Source organism: Silene latifolia, chromosome X (genome assembly GCF_048544455.1).
Source record: "Silene latifolia isolate original U9 population chromosome X, ASM4854445v1, whole genome shotgun sequence".
Classification (NCBI taxonomy): domain Eukaryota; kingdom Viridiplantae; phylum Streptophyta; class Magnoliopsida; order Caryophyllales; family Caryophyllaceae; genus Silene; species Silene latifolia.
The window spans coordinates 17,924,879-17,936,434 of NC_133537.1; the positions used below are offsets into that span (position 1 = coordinate 17,924,879).

At 36.9% G+C, this 11,556-nt stretch overlaps 2 protein-coding genes across 2 annotated transcripts; both read right to left on the bottom strand.

The window, feature by feature from the left end:
- Positions 1-563: 563 nt before the first annotated feature.
- LOC141623053 (uncharacterized) lies at positions 564-1,485 on the bottom strand. Its single transcript, XM_074439095.1, has one exon. It carries the CDS (start codon positions 1,171-1,173, stop codon positions 724-726), a length of 450 nt encoding a protein of 149 aa, XP_074295196.1. The 5' UTR covers positions 1,174-1,485; the 3' UTR covers positions 564-723.
- A 2,379-nt stretch (positions 1,486-3,864) lies between these two features.
- LOC141623054 (gamma carbonic anhydrase 1, mitochondrial-like) lies at positions 3,865-9,842 on the bottom strand. The gene is made up of 5 exons (XM_074439096.1): positions 9,466-9,842; positions 5,642-5,785; positions 5,325-5,450; positions 5,088-5,239; positions 3,865-4,485 (listed from the first exon to the last, which is right to left on the bottom strand). The coding sequence occupies exons 1-5, from the start codon at positions 9,578-9,580 to the stop codon at positions 4,204-4,206; spliced, it is 819 nt and encodes a 272-aa protein (XP_074295197.1). The 5' UTR covers positions 9,581-9,842; the 3' UTR covers positions 3,865-4,203.
- Positions 9,843-11,556: the final 1,714 nt, after the last annotated feature.

The window sequence follows — 11,556 nt, forward strand, 5'->3', positions numbered from 1 at the left end:
GGTAGACTATTGTAGGACCAGTACCACAAAAGCTTCCTCAGCAGTCAACACTAAGTTAGTCGTTAATTCGACTTATTCAAAAGCGGTTCAAAGACAATTTAGCCAGTGGCGGACCCAAGATTTGAATTTAGGGGGGCGAAAAATTTTAGGGAGCGCGAACGACTAATTTCATAAGGTACACTCGAAAAAAATTCGAAAAATTTCCGCTAAACCTCCCTAGTTCAACCACTGATTATTTAGCTGTTAAAATCATCAAGGTCGGTACTACATACTTCAGCCAGAAGAACGTGTATACTCCGTATTTGTTAAAAAAGAACAGCAAAAACTTCAACCGGATAGTACCTTCATATATTGTGAATTATGGTGTTTAGCCTAGTTTCAATTTTTACAAACCACCACCAAAATACGGAGTAATTGTTTACATATTTACTTTTCCAAACACGATAAATTGTAAGTTAGTAACTATAAAATATACAGAGTAAAAATAAAATAAAAACATTATAATAAAAACCATTGTTTTCTTTTACCAAGTATTATCGCCCATCTACGTAGCACCAAAACTAAAATAAAAAAAGATGATTTGATATCATGACTTTCTTTTACAGAGTACTCGGATTATCCATCCGTTCAAAAACACTTTTTTTTTTCTTTACCTAAAAATACAAAGAAAATGATAACACTACGTAAATTAAACACGGCCACCTTATTACAGATTTACAGCACTTATGAACGTCCTTGTTCGGCAGCCCTAACGCCGCCTACACCACCCTCTTTCAAATAGTCAATATACCTTGAAAATTCAGGGTTAGCTGTGAACTTCCTTTTACTCCATGACCTTCCATCAAACAATCCAAACACTGGATGTACTTTCCCTCCTTTCTTCATCTCTTGTTGTTTCTTCGACTTACTATTACAATTATTATTATTATTCGTATTTGCTTGAAAATTTCTTTCCCACGATGAAGACGATGAATAAGATGAAGACGTTGTTGTTTTGATTTTTCTAGAAGAAGACCCGAATAATACTTTTGCTGGTACACTCATTACTCTCTTCAATACCGGAGTTTGTTGATTACCAACACACGGGTTACTATCCTCGTTGGTTTCGTCTAGTAGTTTATCGTACCCTCCTCGACGACCTTTGGTGGTACTCAAAGCTCTCAAAAGACCCATTATACGATTATTTGGTTAGGATTAAACTTGGATACGAGTGTTCAAAAGTATGGAATGTGATAATAATTAATATAGGAAATGTGAGAAAGTTAGGTCATATATGGTATGCTAAATAGATAGAATAAAACAAATATAGATTGGGCCATTTTTCATATGCTTGGCTCCTCCATTCCTGACTTTAAATACGAAAGGTGCCCACTAATTAGGAGAACAATAAATCTTCCTTAAGTCGACACTATCTGTTTTGAGTTTAAAACGGGTTGAATATATATCCTTGTGTATGTAAGAATGTAAAAGAAAAAAATCAAAAATAATATATTTATCTAATAAATACAAGTGATATGATATCTTACCTGTCTTGACGGATAGTTTCGTATTAAGTGAGATTTTATATTAGGAGAATTAATCGTATGTGATTGTGATACCGTCAGAAAAATCAGGCTCTCTCAATTATGGTCCACATGCAAGAAGATGCTTCGTGTCAACACACTTAACTCTGTGTGTGTATAAAATTCTGGCTATTAAAACTTGACGAAAAAACAGGATAAAGAAACTTAGTTTTCTTTTGGACCATTTAATTAGGAGTACACATTTGAGTCGGCCGCAACATCTACCTTTGCCAACCGTTCGTAGGTGACAAGTTCGAAATTCATAATATCACTTTTCGCCACTTTTCGGCAATAATACTTTTACACAAAATCTCATTGAAGACGGGCGATATCCGTCACAAGCTTGTGACAGATACCGTTTTCTCTTATAAAATGCCTATTGAGAGGTGAGTGGGAAGCACATGGGGTGTCCCAGCTTGTCCCCTCTCCCTTTTTGTGAGAGGTCACAAGCTTGTGACGGGATTAGCCCGTCACAACCAAGATTAGCTGATACTTTTATAAGATCGCTTTTAAAGAGGTTTGGACTTAAAATTCTTAGGAGTTTTATCCAAATTATAACTAGTAGACTTCACCGTTAACGTATTGTTAATTGTGTAGATGTATGATAATTAATGTAGAAAAACTTATATTGTTCTATCTTCCTTCTTAGTTTAATGGCACGTGAAAATGGAACTGAGAATATGCTCTCCTTGCGTTAATGGGACATGAAAATAGGGCAAGAGAACCCGTTCTCGATTCTCCTTACGTTTCCGTATCAGTCATTTCCTTACATTTTTTTTATTCAATTTTTTTACGTTTTAATTTTAAGTATATGTAAATTGTTATTTCTTCATACGTGCAATTTTTTTCTTTTCTTTAGTTTTTCTTAAATCATTACCTCATCTCTAACTCAAATCCTCTGATGGTATGAAATAATCAATTGATTGGTCGATAGATATCACCTATTAACTAAGTAGTACTCCCTCTTATTCACTCATTTCTCCCCTCTTTCCATTTTCATGATAGTCGGATTTTATTCTCTCTTTCCTTTTTTTAGAAGGTTTTGTGTGGCCAAATTCAATTGTATGCGGGGTAAAGTGTTTTGTGTGGTCCAAAATCATTTTCTTAATTCTTATGCAAAATGGAAGGGGAAGAAATGAGTGAATAGGAGGGAGTATTACATATTTACATGAGGAATCATAGGACAACTAGTTTGATATTACCTAGACCTTTTGTTTTTGTCTTTTTCATCCTATATTTAACCGTCTTAAATTTAAGACGGAATATCCGCCTTAAACAATAAATTGTTGGTTGTAACGTGTAACTAATTAGACGGAGACATTTCAGGGTTAGTACTTAGTAGTGTCTTAGTTTATAATGTTTGAGTGGACTTGTACAAAATGGAGAAAGGTAGTTGCGTATTGAAATGAAACATTTTTCTAAAGCTACTTCATCCGTTTACAATTAGTCTCTCACCCTCTCTTAAGACAGATATATGTCTTATAAATAAAACGAGTCAAATAATATTTCATTTGATTAGATGGGATAAATGGTTTGCTAGTCCTTAGAAATTTTTTTGTCTTGCCCATTTTATTTATCAAGTCTTAAGGTTAAGACGGATATGATGTCTGTTGTCTTAGATGAACCATAAAAGCGTGGCGAAAAAGTCTCTCTTTTCATCACTAATATGGTTGACTGCAAATGAGTAGAAATATGTTGACAATTCTTCAAGAAATATTACCAGATCAATGACTACGACAATATTATATTATAGGCAACGTAGTCATGCAACTCATACTATTAATTTTCTTAAGACATTTCGTTGCAATAAGTCAAAAGAAAGAACAATAATTTAGAGAAATGGATACCGGTCAAAATCAATACTCCTTTTCAATTAACGGAACATTCTTCCTCACATATTTTAAACAAGCGTATAGAAATAAAATTTTAAACAAGCGTATAGAAATAAAATGAATGAATTCTTGTATTTTAAATCATTTCATTATTTGGACTATGAGAACAGGATCTTGAAACATTTTATTTTCTGCGAAAATTCATCCTGATAACAATTATGGAGAAACTTGTAACTGTTCAAGCGAATAAGTTTGATCGGACTCCAAACTAGTTTACACTCTACAGCACAAAGTTGCAAAGGCGCTTATGCTTACTCCCATATCAATCATATCAATTAATTTGTGATTTGCAAATCATGTAGTGAGAGCTGTGATTTTCATTTACAACAAAGTCCGAAGTATTATTATTTGGTTCCACAGTGTGATAAAAATAAGTATGGCGACGGAGTGGTCTATGTAGAAACTAGAAAGGCAGAAAGTAAACAGATTGCCATCTTATTTCAAATGCTCACAAATTAATCACAATACACAAAGGTTGCCAAATGACCCTGCGTAACTTCAAAATATGGTTACATAATAGTCAGAACTCGACATTTGAAACTTTCACCGAGTTCAGCATTGGCATTACAACAAGGATTTAAGTGTCTAATATGATGAGAAACTGAAGGTCAGTTGAAAACAAAAATTGTATCACAAGTCTACTGTTTGAAATTATTGGAACTGACGCAGCCAATCTTGAACGTAAACTGTAATTGCAAAATCAACAAGAAAACCAGTAAAGTAATGGCAGGAGTCACCTAAAAGATTGTTCACGAAGATTTCTGTGCAGCTTTATCGGGTAAGACATTGTCAGGGAGGATAAGCTCAGGTGGGGTTTCTCGAACAATGCCAATCATGGAATCATACTCCTCGTCTTTGTTAGCATATTTCTTTCTTAGTGCCTTCTCAAATTCAATCTCGTCAAAGCTCTTTGCATTTTCAGCTGCATGAATCTGTGCTAGGTTGGTGTAATTAGCGGCTGACTGGGCAATGAAAGCAATCTCTTCCTCTGTAAGGTTCCTCAGAAATTTGGCTGGATTACCTCCCCAAACCTGTATTGAGAAAATTGAGCACAACCTCAATAGTGTAATAGCGCGATGCAAGCAAAGCTTTCCTTAAGGAACCCTAGCCGCACCGCTAAATGGGCTAAAATCACGATAACAATAGCCCTTTTTGAACCAGCTTCACCAGAATACCCCAGTTCAATTCCTTTCTAATGCAAGGGTATAAAATTCAGGAGAAAGCTTTGCACTCCTTGTTTTCCTTTACGGCTCGTTAATGGAGCAAACAAAAAAAATCAAAAACTTATGTGCTAGTACGTTCTTCACGCGCCCAAAGTTACACACAGATAAAAATTGAAAAATTAACTGATTGGTCCCAGAACACACTTCAGAATATACAGATGGATACTCGGGTCTGACATGAGCAAAACTAATTAACTGTCTTCCCTATTATTGAATTCCATCAAAAAGAAAATGAGATAGGAAATTGCTATATGCAGATTATGCACTAACGAGACTGTGGTCTGTTCCCTATCAAAACACGTATTGTGTCAGAGTACCTAAGCTACTGTAATAACATAAATTGTCAAACAAGAATATAATACTTGAATTATGGACTTCGAGAAGCAAGAAATGGGTAGTAGAGAATTGACCTGTCCAGAAGGAATCCTAGTATTCTGCCTTACAAGGGCTCCAGCAGCAACCATGGCATGTTTTTCAACAACTACTCCATCAAGTAATGTGGCACCCATACCAACAAATGCCTCATCATCAACAGTACAAGCATGTAAGACTGCACTGTGACCTATTCCATGCATACAAAAAGTCACACAGCATCGTCAAGTTGTAAAAACCACGGTTATCAGGCTGTCAGGGTAATTTTTACTCACCAACAGTAACATTATCTCCAATGATAGTCGGCAACACCTTCCCGGCTAAGTTTGACTTTGCCACATGAACAAGAGAATTATCTTGAATATTGGTTCCAGACCCAATAGAAATGTGGTTTACATCACCTGCATAAATAGGGAGATACAGCTAAAGTGAACGGCCAATAACAGGAAGACGTAACTCACGTGGCTTTGGCCTAAAGCGAATAAATGTGGGCATCAAAGAGGCAGCCATATTAAGAAGACAAAAGTCGCAAAGGTTACAGAAGAGCGAGTTTCCCAATTAAAGGTAGTGTAATACATTACAAACATCTTACCTCTTAAAACACAGCCATACCAAATGGAAGAGCCGCATCCGATCCGAACATCTCCAATAACAGAAGCACTTGGTGCCACGAAGGCTTCCTTGTCGACCACGGGTGCCTTATCAAAAATGTTCATCAAAGTCCGATGCCGAGACACTAGAGATACAAAGATACATTAGACAATGCAATGATAGAGGCAGCAAACAAACATAGGTGAAGGTTGCCATATTAAGAATCACCACAACATCACACTCCAACCACCAACTCGCCTAACCACTCAAAAATCACCACAACATCACAAAGCTACCACTAAACTCCCGCCAACCACAGCAGCACCACTGTTATCGCACCACTCACCAAGTCGACAGCAACGGTGACCACCATCAGAAGCGCATGAGGCTGGAGCACACCAAGTTGGTGGTAATTTTCAAAAATTACCAGTGTTTCCTTGTAGAATTTAGATCTGGGTTTGAGGTCCGAGTTAGAGAGGAAAAAAGTTAGCATTGGGTAGCAAGAAGATTTAATAGAAGGAGAGCGTAGAAAGGAAGGAGTTGGCGGCGGCTAAATCGGATACAGTAGTCATCAGCATCAACAAAAAAACTTTTTTTTAATCTACTTCAGCAAGAAGTTGCGAATCAATGTTCTCACAATCCTCCTTCCACTCATTTTTTTCACCCTAAAAAAATAATCCATTCCATTTGCAGTGTCCACGATGCTTTTTGCTCCTTCCCAATAAAATTGTTCTCTTTCTATATACAACAACAAAGCCCTTAGTCCCAACATAGGTTAGAGTCGGCTAACATGAATCATCATCCGAATCCGTATAGGTTTGAATCCGCCAATACGGTCAAAGGTAAATTAACAAAGGAAAAGAAATAGATAAATGGTTAACAAAACAAGTGTGTTTGTAAACACTAAAATAAAAATAAGAAAAGCGTGAAAACTGAAAAGCAAGATTAAAGATTAAAATGGCAAAACGGATTTGTAAAACATAAAAGAGTAGAAGTAGTTTTTTTTTTTTGAAAAAAAAAAATCGGCAAATAAAGATTGAAGTAAAACTGGTAAAAGACAAGGAAATATATAAAATTCAAACTATTCCTTAACATGGTATCTTTTTCTCCACAATACCCTCTCCTTCGCCATACTCTCAGTTATTCCCAAAACACTCATATCGTTTTCAATCACCCTTATCCATGTTTGTTTCGATCTTCCCCTTCCCCTAACAAGTTTATCCATTCCCCAACTCTCAATTCTCCTCACTTGTGCCTCTGGTGCTCTCCTCCGTACATGGCCAAACCACCTTAAACAGTTTTCCCTCATCTTATCTTCAATCGACGCAACACCTACTTTCTCTTTCTATATGTCGTAAAATAAATTAGTGAGCTTCTCAACCTATCCCTAATCAAGTAACACACTCCTATCTTATTGACACATCTACGTTTAAACTCCCCAAGTCAAGAGATATAATGATATTCACCACCAATTCTTAAATATGACGCATAGCCATATCAAGACAATATAAATGGGATACAAGGTGTAGTTGATCACTGCTGCTTGCTTTCGGGCCTTCTACTAATTATCATACCTTTTGTTTCTTCTCTATAAAACGCTTTTGTACGTCCCCTTTCTCATAGAGATCTTTGATGTGTAAGTTTTGAATCCTTTTTTCACATCCTACGCAGTAAAAGTGCACATGTTCCTAGCGGAGCCAAGATTTGAACGCAACGGGGGCGATAAATTTCAGCGGGGGCGAAGGAATAATGGTATAAGAGAAACTCTAAAAAAGTTCAAAAATTTTAACTAAATAATTTGAAATTTTCATCCTCCGACGGGGCGAACACCCTACTAGCCCTCCCCTAGCTCCACCACTCAGTTCCTTGTAACGGAATACATGAGTTCAAGGTGTTTTCTATGTGCCTTTGTTCATTATGCGTAAAAGCATGTTACTTTTTGACATCTTCAGTTTTGTAAAGAAGCGTACTGAAACTTACAAGTGGCAATCTAAGATATCAAATTGGCCAAACATCTACAGTTCTCTTGACGCCTGACAATCTTCTAGGCTACACCAAGCACATGCCAAATCCTTGGCAGCAAAAACATCAACTTGGAGGATGACTTTTCTCTTTTTCTCATACTCCTCGCTAAAGAAAGAAAACTTACCTTTCCCCACACCAAAAAGCTACTCCGTATTTGGTTACTGTTTATCTTTACCCGTGTTATCCACATAAAAATAAGCAACTGAAGGGGGGCAAGGTTACACTTGTAAATCTGACAAGAGTACCGATATAACAAAGGGAAAAATATTGAGAAGAGGACAATCTAGTCATATTAGCAGAACAAAATATATGAAAATCTCGTGGAAGGTGAAAGATAAAGAGGATAAGTTATTTGCTACTTAACCTATAAAATAGAACTCCATTGTGCGAAAATGCTATATCTGAAACCAGAGGCTTACTAAACAAAGGGAAAAGTCACCTAACAAAGAGAAAAGTCACCTACGCATTTTTATTATTAGCTGCCAATGCATTCACCTTCCATCCATATTAGATAGAAGCACCAAACAAAGCCATCGAGTAAACCCTGTAGATTCCACATTAAACCCTTCGACAGCACCACTTTACATCTCTCTTTTGTTCATCTACTAATTAAATTCAAATCTAATCAATTACTTGAATGGTGCATTAACAAAAGTCTTCTCAGCCAAGCTCTTCGATAACCTTTTGCATAATGTCCACCAAAGTCGAGCAAATGACTGCCACAACTAGTTGGATATGGAAACCCGGCAATGTGCCAAATATACTTCAACAAGTGATAACTGATAAGCCCTACTTTCCCCACTTTTGTTGTCCCGTGACAGGACTTCGCAGCACAAATTAAACAGCAACTAGAACAATCTATCACCAGTATCAAACCAATCATCATCCGTAAGCATAGCTTTGAACAATTAGAAGCAATTTAAGAAACTGGAAATTTTCACAAATTTGAGTAAACTAAAAACCTCCCAAAAAAAAGTCTATATCCAAATGTTTGGAGGCTCAGATGATAAATTTAATATAATGCACACCGCACCATAATCACTTTATTCGGTCACTGATCCCCGGAGAAATCAAATAGACCAAACAAAGCAGCACCCTATTATTTATATTATTTTATCAACAAGCTTCCCCATAAACTCTCTCATCCAATAATGAACATAGTCAGAGCTTCAAAATCTCGCTTTACTTTGCCTAGACAAACAAACAAGCGGTTGAACCTAGGTTTGCGGTGAGCTAGAGTTCTATATTGAAAACCAAACCAAAACCTTAGAAACTCGCAAAATCGCTTAAGCTAGCTTAGCCGTTCAAGTTACACCTGTTGGGAATCCGTCAACAACAAACTTAAAATGTGACTCCTTTTACATCTAAAAACCCAAGCCAAAACCTTAAAAAGCTCCTAATCTTATCATAAGACCATCTCATCTAAAACTTGTTGGTTCGGTTCGCATATACAAACCTCAACATACCAAATGCCGAACAGTAAGCTATAAGACTGTAAAATACAAGAACACGCATACACACTTGTGTAAGGTGGCCTTCCATTACATATGTACATTGTAAAACGGCTTAGTTTTGTAACTACTTTCCCACTAATAGTAATGTAAAACCGTCTCGCAAGAGACTAACCGATACAAGAAATGATCAAAGTCAACTTTACCTACACGCCCAATTTAAATGCCAAAACCAAACCTAATTTGATCCATAAAATGTCAACAAATTAAGGATAAAAACACAAAAACAAAGAGAACCCAGATCTAAAATCATTAAATCATCGAAAAGGAAGAAAGTAAAAGAGCATACAGTGTTCTTGAAAATGGTGGTTGCCTTGAAGGCGGCAACCGAGACGATCCATAGCTTGACCCGTTTCTCGGATCCAAAACCCGACGGTGTAGATTGCCCGACCCAGTGTACCCATTATTGTGATTGATCTTCAATTGAAAAAATTAAGGTTTATGAAAGGGAGGAAAGGTGGTGTGGACGGTGGAGACTGGAGAGACGGGTGGGTGTTAGAGAAGGGGAGGGTGATGAGTGAGGAGAGGGAGTGAAAAAATGAAAATGAGAGGTGATTAAGTAAATAAATTGGAATTGATACTCGGAAAAAAGTAAATAAATTGTACTGTACTACTGTAATGTTTTCCCAAGTTTTTGGGTGTTCAACGTTGGACAAGTTGGTCTTTGTGTTAAAAATACGGTTAAATCGGAAATGTATCCCCTCCATTTTTTTTTCGGGACGTACTTTTTCACATACGGATTTTACTCTTTTATATACGCTTTTTACAATTTTAGCCTTGTCATTTTTTTTAGGGTGGTGATTTACGCAGTACACATTTTACTCATTACAGTACACTTTTGACCATACTACCCCTCTCATTTTTCCCACAAAGTGTACTACATTAGAAAAAGAAGAAAAATCACACAGTAACTCTCCACTCAAAACCAACTTCATCCTACCACCGCCGCCACCGCCACCTCCACCACCGCTACCCCTCCCTTGGCCACTCACCACCACAAGCAAAACAATCGCCTGTCACTGTTCATAGACCGATTCTCGTCCTCCCTCTTCTTCTCCATTCCAATTACATCTCTTTATCTTTCTCGGCCTCTCCGGCCTCCTCGCCGGCTGCTGGCAATCGGCCCCACTCCCTTTCCCGCCATTCTCGCCGACACTACTTCAACATCCACCATACGTCCATACATGCGGTCCTTCAACGCAAGCAGCCACCACCCTCACACAAATACACAATCCAATTAATTGGTACAAAAACCCTAAATTAATCCTAAAAAAACAAAAAAAATTGAAAGAGGAACAATGATTTGATTAGTAATTATGCAATCAACGAACCAAATGCATGTTCAGTTAGTCTTGCTGAAGACGGGTCGGAGCAAGTGACGGGTAATGCCACTCACAAAACGGATAGGGGGGATAAGGTGGGGCACCCCCATGTGCTTCCCTCTCTCCTCTATTTGGGTCATTTGTGAGAAGAAATGGTATCCGTCACTCCAAAGTGACGGATACGTGCCGTCTTCAATGAGATTTTGTGATGCATGTTTTGCATTCATCTATAATTGGAGAATTTTGCTTATTTTTGAGAGGATGTAGGTACTTCCTACGATTAGGTTTGTTGTTTTTTTAATTAGGGGTAGACAAATGGAAACAAAGTGATAAAAAGTACTAAAATGAGTAAAAAATGTACTGCGAAAATAAATTACGTTTTTTTATCCCTTCACCCAATTGATTTTTTTTTCTCCCTTAGTCTCCCTTCACCACACCACCTATGTTCGGTACCCCTTCTCCGGTCAATTCAATCACTGACCGACGTTGCTTCGGTCGACATCATTATAAAGTGAAAAGAAATTGGAAATAAAGGAATTACAATTTGGCATTATGACGTTTGACGGAAATCTCTCGTACAGTTCTATGAATATTGCAATGAATACTTGTAATTGTATGCCAAACATTTGTGTGAAAAACCAATAGAAGAAATTAGAACTAAATTGTAGGCGTTGCCGGTGGTCAATGCAATCTTACATCTCTCCCGATACAAATTACGGTATACCATTCTATCATATCAAATACAGCAAACGCACACATCGCAGCACACCTAGAACCGCCACGCCTTCATTTAACAATTGATGGATAAGTAAAAAATTACTTTCACTAATTAACAAACCCTAATAATTTCAACAAAATATAATAGGAGTAATAATAATTGTTAAACAACAAAATTATTTCAATAATTGAAAATTATAATCCATTATTCAGGTTTATAGAACAATTCTATTCGATTTTAGGGGAAAAATTAGATATAAGACTTAATTTGTCTAGGTTTAGAAAAAGGGTATCATACGGAAAGTTAATGAAAAAGTGTATGTGAAAGAATAAAGTTCGTA